This window comes from Hyaena hyaena, unplaced genomic scaffold (assembly GCF_003009895.1).
Source record: "Hyaena hyaena isolate Hyena2069 unplaced genomic scaffold, ASM300989v1 scaffold_734, whole genome shotgun sequence".
Taxonomy (NCBI): domain Eukaryota; kingdom Metazoa; phylum Chordata; class Mammalia; order Carnivora; family Hyaenidae; genus Hyaena; species Hyaena hyaena.
Window position 1 is genome coordinate 478,545 of NW_024081365.1, and position 21,223 is coordinate 499,767.

Here is a 21,223-nt window from a genome sequence, read left to right on the forward strand (position 1 = left end):
GTCATTACCAAACTTGTTAGTAGTGAAAGTTTCTTCATTCTTTTCTCAGCATTTATATAACCATTTTGGATTAATAATTAATCAAGTGTCAACTTTTTATATCCCATTATATAAGGACTATCACATACAGTTAAATTGGAAAATAAATTATAAATGCCCTGTTCTTTTTGTTCCTAAAAACTACATAGAATTTCATAAAGCACTTTGTGGCTTTAGGTTATTTTGTATAGGTAATGTTTAAAAAAATAAAATAATCAAAATTACAATGTCTTCCTCTTATAGGCAGCATTCTCACTCAGGGTGCTAATATTTTTTTAAGTAAAAACTATCCATTATCACAATATTTTCCTAAGATAAAGCAGCCATTTGATGAGAATGGAAACTGATGTATTCGATCACTTACAGAGTCTGTGGTAACACTCAACTATTGCTCAACTCCTACTCGATCAGGGGTGAAAGTGACGTGGGTGTAGAGGGGAGTATGTGACATGACAGAGTTTGAAAAGAAAACACAACCAAATGAGAACAGCATTTTGCATCTCTGTGTAGAACAAGGTATCTGAGACAAAGTACTCTATGGAAGGCAGTGTTGAGAAGGACAAGAAAGATTTTATAATTATGAACTTTATTTTTATTTACTATGCCAACATTTTCAGGAAAGAGACTTTACATCCAGTTTTTGTAGTTCATTTTACAAGCAAATTCTAATATACAGTATTTACTCTGAACTTGTTTTTCAAATCAACGGGAACAACAATACTGCAGATATTAAAGATTGTGGTGTTTTTGTTTTTAGTTAGCAATGACTTTAAATTCTTAGGGTCAGTATTATTTTGTTATGGTGATGCTCTAACAAGGAGAAAGTGGGTAGCTTTCCCCAAGACAGTTAAAATATATGATGTATTTTTAATTAATAGCATAGTTGTAGATTGGTGCCCACCATCAGAATCATTTATCCAAACATATCCTTTCAAACTGCTGCAGCAGAAAAACTGAAGGGAGGTGTGGAAAGAAAATTAGAAAATATAATTCAAGCATCAGAATTAAGAAAAATAGCAATGTCATCATCCTCAAGGAAAAACACCAGGTATCTGTATTACAGCTATAAGTAATTTTCAAATGTGTGCATAAGCATGCAAACATAACCACCCCAACTAATTTATAAACACGAAAACCATTGTGTAAGATGAAGAGTAAACTGAACTATGCTGCAGCCTTACTGGATTTCACTGAAGGCCTGGTTGGTGACTCCAGATTACATCTTCAGTGCCCCAGAGACCAGGAAATCATCATGACAACTCTGCTCAGAACTGAAAAGTGTACTTCTGTATCTGCAACAACCATCTTTGCTACAGAAGACACAGAAGTGACAGCTAGGGCGGGGCGGGGTGGGGGTGAGGGATCATGTTCTCTTTGATGCACTGAGTAAAATACTTAAGGGTACCATGAAACATTCAAAGAACTTAGTGCTTTAATGAGTAAAGTGACATGCTGAGGATATAATTCTGTGAAAGGCTGTACTTCAAACAGCAACAATTATAGAGAAATTCATTTCAACAAAGAAAGCCACGCCCAATAGGAGGCATTCCAGGCACAACTCCAAGCAATTAAGCTCATTTAAAGTGCAAATCTGATACTTTCTCTCATTATTCAGATTTTTACTTGTTAAAATACTTAGTAGTAAGTTCCCTAACATCTATATAAATACAATGAACAGTAGTCTATATGCCTGAAAATATTGCACAAATTAAAATGAGACTCCAAAAGAAAAATGCTAGTCGGCCTGTTATTAGAAACATTCTAAATGATATAACTATATAATCCTTTGTTTAATGCCTTAAAATCATCTGCACCTGTACTGATTAACTCCTTAGGCTAACCTTTCTCTAAGAATTTGATATGCATCCCATCAACAGCCAAATGTCTAATTCTACATGCTCTATTTTCTCTTTCACAAATGCGAAACTTAACCAACCCCCCAAAAAACTTTTTCTTTAGGATTTATAACTCCTACATTGCAGCCATCATCACCAAAATCACAAGAACTCAGAAAAAAAGTGATCTGAGTTCCCATGGAGGAGGATTTGGCACAGAGCTGACTTAGAGAAGCACTAAACAGAGATCAAGCCAAATCTGAGAGTGATCCCTGATTATTCAGGTGAGTTACATCCTCACCTCATTTCTGACTTAACTTTTACTAATAAGGAGCAGTTTTTAAAGAAACATTCATGCAGTTTTTAAAGGAAAACTGCAGGCAAAACTTGTTTTGTACAAGCATCCTAGATTTATTTTCCTCCTAAATATATTATACTTCATAATGATATTGACGAGCCAAGACTGAGGCTCAACAAAAGTACAGAGAAATCAATAAATGGGTGGGTTAATTTTTATGTAAATTCATCAGAGAGAAAAAATAGAGCAGGAAAAAGACAGGAAAAAACAGATTTCAGGAGTCAACACTTTTATATAACAAAGGTATTTCCCTCAGACTAGGGGATTAAAAATAAAGTAAAAGTTTCAACTTTTCCCTTAAAGATAAAGGCCTACATGTAAATAATGTTTCACAAGAGTCTACACCAACTTCTAAATAAACCAAAAACCAATTCACCAATGTTTTAGTTTAGAAAAATATAGTGTAATAACATCCTATTTGCAATATACGAGATCTGTTTTCTTTCTCCTTCAAGATAAAACACCACAGGTACCCACTTACATCTGTCAGCCATTGCTTATTGTATCTGGGAACAAAGCTTTGCTGATAGGTCTGAGTACTTTACACTAACAGTATCTGGACTATGTGAAAACCTTCCTGAACTTCAATGCTTCTCTGACAGAAGTGCTGTCAAATGTTGCTCACCTGTTACCAAATTCAAGAATGGTTTTTGTATCCAGTGAACAGCAAATTCACTCGAATGGTCCTCTGATAGGTAAGGGATGACTGCATTAAACTGAGAGTTAACAGCTCTTTTGAAATTTCCATGAGAGCACTTGCTGTTTTTCTTAAAAGGGGCAATTTCACCAGTGTATGTTTTTTAACAAAATCCCCAGAACTTTGAGTGACTTTTTGATCATAATCCCTTATGATACATTTTTGGTCAGCTGATCACAACAAAAATCAACTTTGTAAAAGCCTATTTGTCCGAAAGACATTGATTCTAATCAAAGCAGCAATAGGTGAACAGCCTAAAGATGACATGATGTGGGAGAACAGAGGGCAAATTTACTGAGCCATCTGATGAGTGGCCCGCAGCATGATTATGTTAGTGCATATGGTCCCTTGGCGGTTCCACAGCTACCTTCCTAGAACATTAAAAAAGCTTTTAGTGAAACACAATGTCCCCCTCTCCAATTCTATTTTTCATCCCAAATCCACTTTTCAAGAAACTGCCATTCAAACATGCCAACATAAAAGGGAAACCTGGAAAACTCAGGAAAAAAAAAAAACCCACTAAGAATTCCAGCTTTCTCAAGATAGTCTTAAGTTTATAATTATCCTCAAAATATTTTAACTGTTTTGCTATAGAAAATAGTTTCAATCCCTATCTGTGACGTATTTATATCTCATCAAAGGTTTGTGCAAACATTTCAAGTCCATTATTCCAGTCTTCAGATAATAGCAGAAAGTCAATAAATACAAATATTATAATAAAGACTTAATTTAAAATATATACTGTGGAACCTTCAATCAGCTATCATGGATCCATAAGCCTATAGGGTTCAAAACTGAATTGCCAGCAAAACTCTCTAGCACCAACAACACGTGTTACAAAATGAATACACCTTAGGTATAGACTTCAAGATGTAACCCAAGCTTTCCAAAATTTATGAGTAGCAAAAACAAACACAAATGGTGTGTATGTGTATATGTGTGTGTATGTAAAACAAGATGCTAAAGCAACATGTAATTGATTTTTACAGCATATGAAACATTTTTAACCAGGAGACTTTGGTAAATAAATAAATACTGGGACTAGCTGGCTGATCCTAGCAAGGAAAAATAAAACTTACATAGACTTTCCATTAAAAGCCTGATCTCTTTTATTCATCACAAAGCTTTTGCATAGACCTTCTGAATATACAAATCACTGGCCAGAATGTTACTTACAGACTACCATCTTCAGTTATCACCGTGTCTTTAGTTAAAACAGTAACCATATTCACAAGAGGGACAAATGAAAAAGGGCGAGGCTCTGAGAACCACAGTTAATACAGACCTTAGAAGGACTAAATGAACAAAGCACACTTCTTGCCTGCTAAGTGGAATATTATGAACTTTCTGATGTGCAGAGGGATGGATAACATGATTAGAGCCTTCTGTAGCCCTCTGAAATGAGTAAGCAAACTTTTGTGTTTACCTGAGACAAATATGCTCAAATGCTGTGTACTTCAACCAGGACACAAAATGGAAGAGCCAAACTATTAGAAGCTTCCATATTTTAATTTTTTAAGATTTGCAAGCTTTCAATGGAACCTCCATCATAGTAGCAAACTGCGTGTAAAGCTAGTAAAGAACAGATTGTTTTTTAAAAAAACAAATTGGCAGGTGATGGCTATGTACTTAATGTATCTTTGGTTTAGGAAGTCGGGAATATCGATTAGAGGCCAAACAATCCCCAGAATTCAAATTGCCATTCAGATTCTGCATGATTTCTTTTCTTCTTGTTAGTGGCCTTGGGATGCTTGTCTTGGCCTGGAAGTTTTGAGGCTCTGGTTGGGAGCTGCTTATTTGTTTTTGTTTAAAAGAGCCAGAAGGGGGGCGGAGCTTAGATGCTTTTGGATTTGAATTACTTGCAAGATTTGTTTGACTAGATGTTGGCTGCAGTTTTGATGAACTGCACGGTGTGATTATTGGTGACTTTTTACAAGTGGGAGTTCTACTTGGAGATGATTCAGAAACTGGAGGAGGTACCAAAGAATTTGAGATGGACGGCTTAAAAAGCAGTAAGGACTTGGGCTGGGATGTGTAGCCTTCCAGTGAAGACTGATTTCTTCCAACTCTCGTAGCCTGGTCTACTGTACTTGACTGGGGAAGCGTCTGAAGAGAAGTGGGTACAAATTGCATGTCACTAATTTGATTATTTGTCGAATGATAAGGCTCTTGAGCATTCATGGTCATTTTCAAGTCTGCTTCAGAAGGTGTAATCTTAGCCACATCCTCAGTGAACTCTGGGCTTGACGAAAAAGGCCGGTCTTCCAGACTATAGTTGCTTTCTTGTTGTAAGCCATGTGTAAAGCTTTCATCCAGATGTGAAACACCCTGATGTATGCCCTGGCTTGTGCATTCACTGTGGGCCTCGATATGCTGCGGCTTTATTAGTTTTCCCTGGGCGTGGTCTGTGGGTCTGGGAAGGCTGCTGGAAGGCTGTAGTACTTGAGGCTATTAAAATTAAAAACAACATTAAGCAACAATTCAATTTACAAATGCCACCCAGAATTAACAGAAGTTCCAATTAGAGCGTGTTGATACTTATGTTTTAATATGAGAAGTATGTGGGTTTTTTAAATTGAAAAATAAATTGCAATATTCAAGTGAATTCATGAGACACATACAAGAGTGATAATGCAAACAAAAAATGATACAGGCAGTCAACACTAAACAAGATTTGAAGTCAAACAAAAATGGGAAAAGAAAAATCTTAAAGTACTTATTTATTATAGAAAAAAAGATTCCTGCCTTGATTCATTAGTATTTAAAACTTTACATGTAAGAAAGCTCAACAAAATGATGTCTATAGCACTTGTGATTATATTCTGTACAAATCAGAGGAAACATTAACTTTTATTACTTTTGGAAAGAGCCTACTGGTCATGTCCTATTACAGGTGAGGTTGTTATCAATGTATAAACACAATACATATATACTTTCTATTAAATGATGGGGCCGAAAATACAAAAAAGTTTGCCAAAGGGCTCTGAAACATATTTAAAGGATCAGTTTTTACTAATAACTTTTTTTAACTGCACTAATCCACGAATAAATCTACATAGTATGTCTAATTTCTCCACCAGAACAGGCAAATCTATTTACACGGCATCATTTGTGTTTGGTCACTTTTTTCACCTTCTTGATTAGTACTGGATGATGGCTGCCAGAGCCTGCAGTCAAGTAGGTCACAGCAGGGTTACAGATGACTGAGAACAAAGTTCAGTGACCTGTAGAGGGACGGTGGGCCAGGATGATATATGGCCAACTTTCTACTCAAAACAATAGTAAAACCAAGGCAATGACTACTCAAAATTTATAGAGAATACATTACATTAAACTCTTATTTTAGAATGTTTTAAAAAAAATAAGCCATCTCAGTTTCTGCTTCAAAAGCTAAATGTCCTAGACCTTAAAGTCACTGGGCATTTTCACAATAAATCACCACAGAATGAATAAACTGTCCTTCTAGAAAGAAAGTGCTAAAATCACCAGGCAATTACAATCAATTCAACAGACTTTTTTTTGCGGGGGGGGGGAGGGGGTCCCTAGAAAAAAAATGACCATGTGAAAGTGATCATACATTTTAGAAAGATTAGTAAAAATACAGAGGACTATAGTAAGCAAACAAAAATCTACCAAAAGGGAAAAAAAAGCAACCCAAGAAGGGAAAAGTGCAGCATCAAATGGTTGACTGAAATGGGATGTGCCTTCCTTTTTCACTTCTTCTGACCTTTAAAACTATTCAAAAGATATTCTCATCTTGAGTTAAAAATATTAAAGCAACTTAAGACCTTTGAAAATATTGATGACTTTAAATTTAAAAAATGACTTCATTGTAATACGTCTATTGCTAGTAAGAAATAACATATAACATATGAGGTGAGCTCAAAGCAGGAAAAGGTATGATATCCTAATTAATAAGCTTATTTTTAAGAAAACCAAATCTCCAAAAAGAGGGGTCCTGTGACCTGTGAACCGACCTGGGTTGTCCTGATTAAAGCAGGTTCCCTTATCCACAGGAATATGTTCCAAGACCCCAATGGACGCCTGAAACTACAGACAGTAAGGAACCCTACATTTTCTATGATTTTCCCTATACAGAAATACCTATGATAAAGTTTAATTTATAAGATGGACACAATAAGAGATTAACAACAATAATAATTACTTTGGTGAAAGTTGTGTAGATGTGTTTGTTCTCTCTCTCTCAAAATATCTTATTGTACTGTGTTCACTCTTCTTGTGATGTGATATAAGATGCCTAGGTAATAAAATGAAGTGAGGTGAATGATAATGGGGTTGTAAGATAGCATTAGGCTACTATCTTCCAACAATACATCAGAAGGACAATCATCTGCTTCCAGATGGCAGCCAACAGCAAGTAACTGAAAATACAGAAAGCAAAACCATGGATAAGAGGGGACTACTGTAATTTTATTACACAACTGACTACTGCTTATCAGAGAACTAAATGGAACTAGAGCAGGAAGATGTGCTGCTTAAATGCAATAAAGCTCCATATAAAATATTAAAGAATTAGAAATAATCAGGCTTTTTAGAATAATAAAATTTTGAGTCTTAAGAAGAATTAAACAATTATATAAAAAGTACCTATCACTTAAATTTACAGTGAATAAATTAGTGGCTTCCAAATGCTTTATAAAAATGTAGATTTTTTATTTTTATTAATTGTGGTCTAGTTTCCCTATCCCTAAATAAATGTTGTTTTATTATTTATTTGAAAACTAGTTTGGAAATTAATTCTACTACCATAAGAAAAAGTCTCTTGAAGAAGATGAAGATGTGACTACAGTGAGGACCAAGGAAATGACTTGCTCCTAAATGTGGAAGATTGTGTAGAGCTGGTTACCCACTAAGGACTAAATTGTCATCAATTAACTACTGCTGAGTTAAACAAACTGCGTCTTAACCTCAAGCAAACAAAACAGGGATGTGTTCTGATAGCTTGTTGCCTGCAGCACAATTTCCTCCAAATTCGAAACACTCAACGGTATTAACATAAAGGCAAGATGTTAACAATTCATCCTGCCCACATTCATTACTGCTTCTATGCCCTCAGACATCTTTAGAATGCATTTAAAAATATATATTTAAAAAATCCATATTCTAATGGATAGGAAAGAACATCAAAGATCATTCATTTTTTTAAATGTCTATGATATATCATGCATTGTACTAGGTATAGAAAAAATATGGAGCTTAATACAATGTTGTTCCTATGGTTGAGAGACCTGGTGAGGGAAATAGGTAAACAAATGACACCATGCCTCAAGCAAACCAACATAAGAGAACAAAAAGAAAAAATATGCCTGATTATAGGGGTCGTAGAATCCAAGAATCACAAACATCTGAACTGAGTTTTACGAAGAGTTAAGAGTCTGCCAAGTACACAAGAAGGGAAGAACATTCAGGGTGGAGTGCCAGTACATGCTAAGCACAGAGACAAAAAAGAGAATTTGGTATGTTCTAGTAACTTCAAATTGTTAGATTGAATTTGGAGAGCACAGTGCTGATGGGAAAGCCATAGGCAAGGGCCAGCTCATAAAGAAACTCATGTCAAGCTAAGTGGTTCTGACTTTATGCAACAGATGATGGGAAACACTGATAAATTTAAACAGAGGAATAATAAGATAACAATGTTTATTTTACAATGTCACTTTGACGGAATTAGTGGGGTACATACAGGAAGACTGACTGTAAGCAGAACAGCCAGGTAGTATGCTACTGCTAATAGCCCAGGTGATAAATTATAAGGGTCTAAAATAATATACTGAAAGCAAAACTGGAAAGGATTTAAAGAGATTTTAAAGGTAGTCAGGTAAGCAGCTGTTTGGAAAAAAATTAAGATGCATCCCAGGTTTCTGGCTTTGGAGATACATGATGAGGTACTTCCTAATCTGTATCCAAATAAAATGCCTCTAGGGAAGTTGCCCACAGCCTATTCATTTCGTAGCCTCAGCAACCCAAAACTCAGGATTCAGGCAACTCACTGTAGTCACAAATAAGTACAGCTTTAGTACTTCATCCCTGCAACTTACAGAATGGTTGGTTACTGAAGCTTTTTTCAAAATGTGGAACCATCCCAGACTTAAAGAGCTAGGTGCTTCTAACTAGACTCAACTACTTCAAGTCTTACTTTTAGTTAGATACATCTAACTTGGCATACCATTCTGAGAATTCTCAGAAACATGGTTACAGATATCAAGGTCAAGACTGCCAGAGGCACTACTAGATAACTGCAAGGGATTGGCAGGATCTTCAATGATCATCTTAAATGTTTATTTTGAACAGCTTACAAAGATAACCAGAGATATGAGCTCATTACAGGCATGTACCATGCTTTAATTTTTGTTCTTGCAGTTGGTATCCCTTGTACTTGGCACACAGTAGGGATCAAATACATATTTTCTAGATAAATTAATAAATGAGTATTAGTAAGTGATATATTCCAGAATTGCTTCTTTGGTAATAAATAATCAAAATGATACTTCCCTATTAGGTCTGTGATGCAGTATTAATAACCAAATAAAAACAAGTTTAAAACAAACTGATGAAAAAAATCATATAACAGAAAAAAAGATAATGATTAACATTTAGAAGGACAGCAGGAAGAATTACAAGCTAACAGGAACACAGCACTTCCCGTAATGACCTACCAGCTAAGCCACGAGTATGTTTTAAATGGATATTTCTGGATGAAATAAATAAGGAAAACTGTCTTAACAAGCATTAAACTATATTCCATTTCTAATCCTAACAATTAAACATGATTATACATACAAAAACACTTAGCACACCTCCTACCACATCAAAAGTGCTCAAAAAAATGTCACCTATGATTTTTAAGGTGTGAGAATGATGAATTCAAGCTATGGATCTTTTGTTAATGGGATTTGGGGGGGGAAGTCAAGTTTTTATAGCAGTATAATAAACTAGTTGCTACAGAATAAGAGGGCTCTAGGCTTCAAATAAATATTTCAGTAATGCCAGTTCTATCTAAATGTGTTAAATCGATAGCAGGGATATCTGATATGACACAGAAGTTCCTTAAGTGCCTTCCTGAAGATAAAATAGAGCCAGGAGATGCAAGGCACATCAAAGTATAGAAAAAATTTCACACAGTTATACAGAGGACCTAGTATAACACAATACTGAATCATTTAGCTTCTGAGTCAGACTGATCTGGGTTTGAGTTCTGATTCCATCACTTACTATCGGTGAGATATTGGGTATATTATCTTACTAGTTTGAGATGGAATTTCATAATTTATAAAATGAGGATAACAGTATTTACACCTCACTGAATTGTTATAAATAATACATGATAACATGCATACAAAGTGCTTAGTATAGTGGTTGACACATTACAAATACCTGAGAAATGCTATATTCTGGGCTCTGAGAGAACAGCTTCCCTTCTCTCCAAGGGTAAATAATCAAACACTAAGTTTGCATGCATCATCTCTACATATCACAAGACTATCAGTGGAAAGTACTGTCTTATTTTTGTCAATGAGTAAACTGAGGTCTAAAGAAATACAGTAACATACTGAAATTCACACATTTTAGCAAATGGCACAGCCAGAATCTGAACTGACAGAGAATTTAAAATGTAGCACTAAAACTATATTATTATTTGTGTAATTCCAATGAGTTTACAAACTTTCAGAATGTGTGGTATACCCAGAAGATTATTTTAAAAACTTAACAGGCAAATTAAATACCGACATTCAGATATTAACTTTCCTGGAGAATGCTCTACTTTCTTTCTTAACTGATCTATCCTACACAGACACCAAACTCAAGCCACACTATGTAGCATTATTTTTGGCAAAAAGTGGTTGCAAGCGACCTATTGGTGGGAATAAACTGAATACAAGGAAAGGTAAATTAGCACCCATCACAGAGAAAAACCTGACCTTCACTGTTCCATACCATTTCAAAGATTTCTAGCATTAGCACAAAAAATACTCCTCTCAGTTTCTGTAAACACTTTGTGCTAGAGTTAACCATCGACAAGATCGCAGCTAGAAACATCAAGCCCTGACTGAGAAAAATATGTCCAAGTGTTATAAAGTAGGAAGCAGAAAGTGTAATAATGCATAGCAGACACAGGAATTACCTAAAATTATTTTCTTGGTACATACAAGTTTATTATTACTAAATACATTTTAAAGACTAAAAGGAAGATGGAAATGGACCCATCTGTAACATGCCTGTATTTTCATGCAGGCTCTGACATGCATCATGCAAACTGGAAAAAACAAGAACAAAAAAGTGACTATGAAGAAGGTGGTAGGAAAAAATCTTAAATTGTACTGTACCACGCTTTGTCAGAGAAGTAATGGACTAACTTCTCAACTCCTTGCCAATGGCATAATGGGAGAGCAGAGACAAGAAAAAGACAGGACAATGGTGTCAGAGACCACACATAACACCAAGGAATTGCCATGACTGGGTATAGCAGCCAACAGTATTTGCTTTGCTTTTGTTATGTTTTCCTAGGCAGTATTATTTTATTTACCATACTTGTATAAAATAAAAACATTTTTAATAAATTGATACTTTCTTGCCAAAGAGGTTTGCAAGTTAATGTAAATATTCATAACCACATAAGAGTATTATGTACAGCTTCCCACACTTAAAAGGAATCCTTTGAAGAATGTTACCAAATAAAATATGGAAAGAATTCTGACACAATTTAATATTCATACTCTATTGATCTAAAAAGGTTCAGCCACATGTATCCCTTACAAAGCAAGCAAAAATTATTTCTTTAATAGTTTCAGAACCTTACACATTGTAAACTAAATACAATTCAATATTAGCTTTTTTACTTTGTAATCTGATCTTCATGTCTTAAATGTGATGTTCTAAATTATAAGTGAGGTCTCCACACATCATTATAAAGATGGAAGACATGACTGGATTCTTAGCCTAGTATAACGAGACTCAAAAAATTCTGCTCTATAATTGACATGAACCCAATCACAGCTTTGAAAGTTTCTTGGGAGCCAGGAATGCTCTTATTCCTCTAGATCTCATAATGGTGCCTCTTGATCTCGGAGAACTTAGAGTAGATAACTGATAAATGGAAAGTATATATAAACAAATTCTGAGATAAGGAGTTCAATGGATTTTGTAAATTGACTAGTGAACTTCTTTAAACTAGTAAGCTTATTACTGACTTAAGTAAGCATTTACTACACAGGCACAATCAATGTGAGATGCTTAATTTTCGTGGGTCTTTAAGACACAGAACGATATTAGCATTTACGTCTGGGATTCAGAGTAGTTCAGAAAATAAAACTAAACGTCATAATAGGTACAAGTCCACTGGTGTGACCAGTACATGGTATATTTATCCAGAGTAAGATACTGCAGGCATTATGATACAACAAATATGACTAACAAAACAATCCCACAATCTACAAAGCAGGTTGTTTTAAAAAGCTTATACAGAAAACAGCGGTTGCTATGTATCTTCATATAGGAAAGTGCCCAGAGAAACTAGTTTATGGGACAGCCTCCTGGACCATGAGTTTGATGCACATTTCTAGTCAATTAACCAATGACTAATCTAAACAGCACTTGAAAATAAATAAAAAGCACTTATAAATTAGGGGCAAAATGGACAGAGTGCCTCATTCTATTTGTTCAGTTTTTACTGAGTTACTCTGGTTACCATTTCACTGAAAAATATTTTATTTTTATGAAAAGTCACTCCCAGAGCTAATTTTTCATTAAAGCACTGAAGCTAATGCTACACTTACATATAAAATTGATTACAGTCACATGGTAGAGCCAGATTGAGCCACGTTAATGTATACTTTATGAACACGTTTAGCAATTCAACAATATACATCAAGTGTTTCTAGAAAGTGCACACACCCTTTAAGTAACACCCTTGTAGTAATCTACCTGAGATGATACTGATCTATACATAAGGATAAACTGCACTGCAAGCATATCTTTATTTAATAGGGAATGTTTAAATTAGAAACATCAATGCCCAATAATAGGAAAAGATTAATTATAATCTATCCACATGATAATGTATTATCACATATCCATAAAAATGATGTTTTCAAAAAATATTTACTAAGTGAAAAATGTTCATATAATGAAGCTGTATGAAAAAAAGGAAAACCAAAAACTTGGGGGAAAATATGAGAGCATTATATGTTCTAAGAGAAAAGTATTATTTCATACAACTTTTATCTGAATTTTAAATACACATGTGTGTTAGATTGTAAATACATAACTTAGTTTGGTAAATATATACTGAGTTGTTGATATAAAATGAATCTGTAAGTGTCATTTGTCAAAAAGGTTTGTGAAATACCTTCTGAGGGTTATAAAAGGAAGAAGAAGAGGAGGATATAAGATAATATAATCATCATTCTTAATGTAATTCTGGGTGGAATACAGTTAGTTATAAATTTAGAAATCAGGCAATACTAACACTACATCAAGAAACTGCTGAGCTATTAAGATATATTTAAGATGCACTTACGTTATTTTTATTGTTTAAAATCAATTTTTGTCTCATCTAAGTTGCTGTACATGGAAGGTTAGGTCGATAAGATTTCTAAATTCTTTCAGCAAAGGTATTAAAGAGCAAATTCAACAGTCTTTTCAGGCATAACAATAAATAGACATTATTTCAAAACACAGTTCTGGAAAAGTCAAGTACTCCTAAAAGCATATGCTTTGGCAAGAAGTGCAACTTGAGATTATCATTAAGGCTTTTGCTTTTTACTTGCCTAAAGCAATTTTTTAAAATTAAATTTTCCTACTATGAGGTAGGTTATTTATCATTCTTAATCTTACACAATTGGAAATTAAACAGACTAAACCAATGTTAGTTAAAATATTTGGACAAAAGCTGAAGTCAAAACAAGAAGACTCCTTCTATGTCTAAGTGTAGATATCTTCCTTTAACCCAGAGAAAAATTTAATTTGAAATTGGAAGACATGCATCAAGTTGAGAGCGGTACCATACTCAAGAAATAGAAGTCAAAATTTCCTGAGAAAGAAAAAATATAAATATAAATATATATAATATAAGGCCAGAATTTTCTTAGTTATTCTTAAATTGAATAAATAAATATATTCAATAAATAAATAAACTTAAATTCAATAAGTAGAAATATATTATATAAAAATAAAATATAATATTTAAATATATTTTAAAAATATTTATATTTTAAACAAACAAACAAATAAATAAATACAAATAAAGACCAGGATTTTCTCTGAGGTATTCCTAAGTTCAGTAAGAACATCCTTGGCCAATGAAGCTTTCTGGAGCCACCAGAGCTAAACATTTCCTGTAAACATTAATTATTTCACTCTCCACATATCCAGAACAGGCTATTTCATTATGCTGGAAGGTCTACTATTCTTAACTAAAATCACAAAGAAAACCAGATTGCTGAAGACTAACAGCCAAGCATGCCTTGCTTCTGCATTCAGAAGAAAAGGCAGTTTGCTTATACTGATGTTCAAGAGGGCCTTGGAAAAAACTTACTAATGAAACAGATTATTATAATAAAGGAGAACTCTCTCAACTATCTACCATCACTTACAGAATTAATCTCTTCAAAAGTCGGCCCTAGGAATCACATACTGACTGAACATGGAGACAAACATTATTTCACTAAATAGAAGTTTAGGGTAGGAAGGGGGAAATCTATTCCAAAACCCTATGAAAACCACTGTATTCCATACCATTTTCATTTTCTATATTTAAAAAAATTTTAAATATTCTAAAAAAGATTAAAATTCTGTATTTTATAATTTATGAATAATTCTGTATTTTTTATTCTATAGAAATTCTATACTTTGGAGAAATTAAAATATTCTTTAAAAATTTTAATTAATAGTATTTTATTAATAAGCTAATTTAGTTCTCAGAGGAAATCTAAAACAGTGTAGTAGTTTAGAACATTTAGAACATATTTTTCCTCTAAAGGGACCTTCCCAGCTCAGTAAGAATAATATCAAAAAGCCATGAACAAGTCCTCCAATTATTACTTTCTGCAAACGGGGTCTTAAAAGTTTCAATGATCAAGTACCAGGGCAAGTTCTCTTAGCTATGTAAGCTGTGAGAGCTTACCCAAGAAAAGACTCCAGTGTGTATTATCTTCTAGATGGCTAACCAAAACTTTCTTCTTACTAATCTGAAGATGCAGAGAAAGAAGGTTTGATCCAGAAAAGGCAGAACAACAAATCTTGATAGTGTTGATAGACAGTGCTGCTATTTATTTTCCATATTTGGAAAATAAAAGGTAGCTTTTGACCCAAGAGGAAAGGAAGAAGCATTTGAAAATGGAGGGCCAATGAATAACTCAACAGAAGGACTAGAAAATTCTAAAGCTATACAAGTAAGAAACTAGTGAAATGAGTGTTTCTGAGAAACGTGTTTTGAAAATAAATGTAAAGCTCTGTTTGCAATATAGAATAGGTAACCTTAAATTTCAATTCCATATTCTAGCTAGCTGAAGGGGAGAAGAATGAGAGAGAAGAATGGTGGGGGGTAAGGTAGGAATTAAAAACGGTTAAATTCAAGGCAGAAATGTTAATCTGAGGTAAATCTCTCAAACCATACAATTTACTGGCTACAGCCCTAAAAATATGTTAACATGTTATAGCTGCCTTTTGAAATTCAGATTAGCTTACTAGCATCTTAATGTAATTCCTTAGGTGCTAGTAAGATTTAATTAGAGGAGAAAGGAGAGGAAAGTACTTGAAGATATGAGAAGAAAAAGGAGGGCTACAGAGGTGGTGGGGATGGAAAAGGAGGGAGAGGAGGAGGAGAAATCCCTCTTCTCTTCGCTTCCACTAAACAAATGAACTTGCTACTAAATAATGTGATATAAAAGCCTATACAAACTTTCTACCCTATTTTTCTTTATGCTCATTTTAATTTTTATTTATTCACTTTTTTTTAAAGTATGTTCCACGCCCAGCACAGAGCCCAAGGCAGGGCTGGAACTCAAGACCCTGGGACCAAGACCCCAGCAGAGATCAAGTGTCAGACACTCAACCCTCTGAGCCACCCCTGACTCCCAATCCTGTTTTTCTTTAAAACAAAAAGCACAAAAGAGAAGGAGATGCATTAATAGCCAAAAAATAAGCTTCAAACTTTTGTCTCCTATTCATGCTGATACCTCATAATTTTCCATAATTCAATAAATGAATTTTTATTTGAATAAATCACATTTCTTAATTTTGACTGCTTAAAATGTCTCCCTTTTGGACCTTTGATACTTCACACGGATAAAGATAACTTATGAAAAAACTGATGTGAATCAAAAATCAGGGTAAATCTATACGGAAGGCATAAAAGTGACTGATAGACAATATTAATATCTTTTTCATTAATAGCTTTTTTGGGTGACTTTTCAAAAAAGATAAAATATAACCAACTTACCAGGTGTACCTAAGTACATAATATAAAATAAACACTGTTTAGGAAAGCAGATTTAATGTACACAAAAATTTTCTTACGTCAATTACTAAATTATTAGAAATGTTAGTGAATCATGCATATTCAAAAGCCATTTTCTTCTGTACTGTAAAGCAATTGATGAATTATAAAAACATATTAGTTGTTAAAAAATACCCTTGAAGAATGATTAAAAACACTTCTTTTAGATGACAAAGTTTTTTGATTAGGAAATATTTAAAGAAATGTGCAATGGTCTAGTAAGCCTGCTCCCTCAACAGTATGCATCTGGCCATATCACTGTAGGTACTGTATACCCCTTTTTTTTTTTTAACATAACTGGACTAAAAAAAATTGTTATTCATATATCTCAAGGTCACAAAAAAGAAAATACATTAAAGGCAGATGCATGTCAGTAGGTCTAGGGTCACTGGCAATAAGTTTAAACAGCATTAGAATGAAATTAACTTCAGGTAGTTTTCCTAAGGCTCTAAGTAGACGTCTATTCACATGCAGTCAAAGGAAGGGTTAATTAAGAGAAGAGAGCCCAGGGAGTGCTGATTTAGCACATGCCTGCAGGTCACTCTGGATGGGAGAGGGGGTGCCGGGGGAGGGATAGGTCATGCAGAAGGGAAATACCATGAACGGGAAGCCAGAGCAGGATAGGAGTGAGAGACACAGACTCACTCTGTCTGCGGTGCGGCGGAACAGTCCGTGGGATCCCCTGGAAGGAGCCCTGCCAAGGAGAGAAGGAGGGAGCAGAATACCCACCCTGTGCAGAGAGAGATGGGGTAGGGAGGTATAATAAAAAAGGGAGCCAAAAAATAGAGAAACCAAAGTCATACTTTAAAAAAAAATAACAATAGTGTTAATAAGAAGACAGATTTCATATTTTTTAATATAGATAGTTCAAATGATTAAAATACATCATAATCCAAAATTAGGTATTTTTCATATATTTAAAAAATCATTTTCCCTAATACTTATAGTTAACATGTAAGAGATAAAATATATATATATTCTTTCTGGTACACATTACATTTATCATCTATAGCTCTTTTTACAATAGCAGATTCCGGTCTTGCAAAATGTGAAAGCATTTAAAAGGGGAGATAGACTTTTAAGTGTTAAACACAGAAATTGCATCAATTATAAGTCAGGCAACAAAAAACTATCATATAAAAAATTTTTACTTCTTTTTAAGTCATAGGTTTTCAGAGGATGAGCATGTAAAATAAAGAACACTGGCTGTAGACAGCAGAACCAATACAGCATTAAAAAGACTGAATGTTTTGAGAGCGAGTGGACTGTCAAGAATGTGACACACAGGCCACCAGTTAAACATGTTCACTTTTTAATATGAGTAACTTACAGCTTCTTAGATTCATTTAACAGATTATCAGAACTGGAATACACCTATAATGGCCTTTACTTCACTCTCCTCACTTTCCAGGTAAAACTGGGACATCAAGCAAGAAAAAAACTTATTCAAGGTCTCACAAATAGGACAAAATTGGGTCTCAGGTCTGTTCCTACCCTCCTCAGCAACTGAAATATATCCACAAATAAAACTATTAAAACACTAACAAATCATCAAGGAAAATGAGCTGTAAATCATTATACCCAGTTACATTTGCAAAAGAAGGTATGCATGATTTTTCAGACCAACTAATTGGACAGAGAAGTAATTTATTAGAAGATTACTAACACAGTGTATTGGTATTTACAGATTTCATAAACACTAGTCTAAATAAATAGTTTCCCATTTCTGTATCAATATTTCTTGGCTCAGTTCAGTATAATCAGGTACTTCTTTAAATTTAAGAGTAATCATAGCTACAGTGCTCATATCAAACAAAAACAAAATGATCCATGTTCTATGTTAATGAAGGGGAAAAACAGCTCCAAGAAACCACATGGAATTAATGATCTTTAGAATATTCTAGTTAAAAAAGATCCTACCTTTTGAAATTATCTTTTCTCCATTAACTTAGCCACAGATATTTGCAAAAATAGCTTAGAAAATATTTAATAGGGTGATAATCCCAAGTGCTCTCCAAAAATATTACCTGATATAATTCTAGTTTGCTCTTTCAGAAATGTTTTGGTTCAAAACCTTTACACAAAACACGTCCTCAACCAAGAAGGGGAATGCGCTTTTCCTCTGAGTTTCAGCAGGGCCATCTTTCTACCCACTGCACTGGGCAAAGACTCTTTCATATAGGGATTTTGTACATAAGCTAAACTAGCAGTCAGGATTCCTTTTCAAAGAAATAAATTCTCTCTGGAGGTCTGTGAAAATAGTGCTAACTGGGAGCCAGAGGAACTGTGTTTTTCTTTGAATCTTCTAGAAGTCCTGTAACCTTGAAAAAGACACTGATCTTTTCTGAGCCTCAGTTTCCTCATTTGTAAGATGAAGATTGGAATGTGCTATGAATGAATTATTTGTGTTCCCCCCAAATTTCATATGTTGAGACCTATTTCCCCAGTGTGATGGTATTTGGGAGGTGATGAGGTCATGGGGTGGATCCCTCATGAATGGAATTAGTGCCCTTATTAAAAACAGGAACAACAGCAACAACAACACAGAAAGCTCCTTTGTCCCATCCACCATGAGAGAAAAAAATGAGAAGATGATTGTCTTTTATGCAGGGCCTCACCAGACACTGAATCTGCTGGTGTCTTTGAATCTGGACCTCCCAGCCTCCAAATCTGTGGGAGATAGATTTCTATTGTTTATAAGTCACCCAGTCTATGGTATTCTGTTATAGCTGCCCAAGCAGACTAAGACAGGATGGTTCATCTCTAAGAGACTTCTCACTTTTAGTTCTTATAATTCAGTTAGTCACATACCTGTCCTAATCCCTACTCCAGTCATTTTTATCCTTTTGTGATAATTCATTAGTTCTTTGAAACACTTTTCGTGAAAATGTCTGTCATGACACCTAAAACCTGATAGGAATTTTTTTTTTTTTAATTTTAAATGTTTATTTATTTTTTGAGAGAGACAGACAGAGCATGAGCCAGGGAGGGGCAGAGAGAAAGGGATACACAGAATCTGAAGCAGGCTCCAGGCTCTGCGCTGTTAGGCCAATACAGAGCCCAAGACGGGGCTTGAACCCACAGACCATGAGATCATGATCTTAGGTTAAGTCGGACACTTAACTGACTGTGCCACCCAGGCACCCCAAACCTGGTAGGAGTTTTAAAGGATGTTAAATGTCCTACCTTCTTTACCTAACAGTCCCTGGCACATAGCAGACTCTAAATAACTGTTTATAGATTTAAACTGAATTAAAGGAACTTACTGTATTTACCTAGAGATGAAGCTATAATATCAGGCCTGGCTGCATATTACAAGCACCTAAGAATCTTAGAAACAAAAACAATGATACCCATCTTCACTCACCCAAGAGAAACAAACCATCATCTCTGGGATAGGTTTGAGCATGAGAGGGAAAGAGAGACAACCTTGTGAAATAAACACATAAATAGCTCTGCCTGCTACTGCCAAGGGGCATCTGGTTTATCAAACTGCTTGAACAGTTGTCATTTGAGTTTATGCCTAGAAAGGCAAAAAATATTACTCATTTTACTTTACTTCACTTTAAAGGTATCCTTCCACTTCTCTACCTCCATCTGCCCAACTCCTACCCAGCGTTCCAAGCTCATTTCAAACCCATTCCCTAAAAGCTTTTTCCAGATGCTACCTAAGTTAATTATGATCACTCTTGTTTATAAACATCCACATCATTTGGTGGTACTTGTCTCAGGGAATTTTTCTTCTGCTTTTCATTATGTTGATTTGAATATTTCTATTATTCTTTTATTAAAGATAAGTACCCTGAGAATAATTGGTTTCTAACTTTCTTGGTATCAATTACAGCTTCATTAAGAGATGTTCACAGAAAAACCAAGTGTGTCTATATTAATATCAAATAAAGGAAGATTGAGAACAAACTATCAGGTACAAAAAATGACCTTATAAAATGATAAAAGGGTCAATCTACCAAAAAGACATAATGATCCTAAATGTATATGCACCAAACTACCGACTGTAACACATGAAATGAAAACTGATAGAACTGAAATATTCTGCCACTCATTTATGAGGCTAGAATTACCTTAACACAAAACCAGACAAGACAGTACACCCGACCCCAAAATAACAATTACTCCTCACGAATATAAACAATCCTTAACAAAATACAATTGAATAATTCGGAAACATATAAAAGAATTATATACCATGATTAGGTGGGGTTTAGGTTCACAAGATTGATTCAAAAACAATGCAATCAATAGGCTAACGTGAAAAAAAAAATCACATGTTCATATATATTAGGTATAGCTAAAGCATTAACAAAATCCCACAAACCTTAATGATGAAAGCTCTCAGCAAACTAAAAATTGAAAGGAAGTTCTCAACTTGATAAAAAGCATCTTTAAAAAAAAATTTTTTTTTACATTTATTTATTTTTGAAAGATAGAGACAGCACAAGTGGAGGAGGGGCAGAGAGAGAAGGAGAAACAGAATCTGAAGTAGGTTCCAGGCTCTGAGCTGCAAGCAGAGCCCGGTGCAGAGCTTGAACTCACAAACCATGTAATCATGACCTGAGCCAAAGTTGAACGCTTAACCGACTGAGCCACTCAGGTGCCCCTTGAAAATATCTATAGCTAACATTCATTTAATGGTGAAAGACTGAATGCTTTTTCCCCATAGATCAGGAACATGGCAAAAATGTCTAATTTCATCATTCTTATTCAATATACTACTGGAAGTCCTAGCCACTGGCATAATGCAAGAAAAGGAAATAAAAGAC

The 21,223-nt window shown here is 34.5% G+C and overlaps 1 protein-coding gene across 5 annotated transcripts in view; it reads right to left on the reverse strand.

Annotated features, from left to right (window-relative positions):
• Positions 1–608: 608 nt before the first annotated feature.
• Positions 609–21,223, reverse strand: part of CCSER2 (coiled-coil serine rich protein 2) — a 168,305-nt gene continuing 147,690 nt past the window's right edge. For 4 of the 5 annotated variants that reach the window (XM_039218064.1, XM_039218066.1, XM_039218068.1 and 1 more), the window contains one exon: positions 609–5,377. In XM_039218064.1, the coding sequence (XP_039073995.1) occupies positions 4,559–5,377 (819 nt within the window). In that variant the 3' untranslated portion in view covers positions 609–4,558. Of the gene's footprint in view, positions 5,378–17,087; positions 17,173–21,223 lie in introns of all 5 variants that reach the window. The other variant, XM_039218065.1, reaches the window with a different exon arrangement.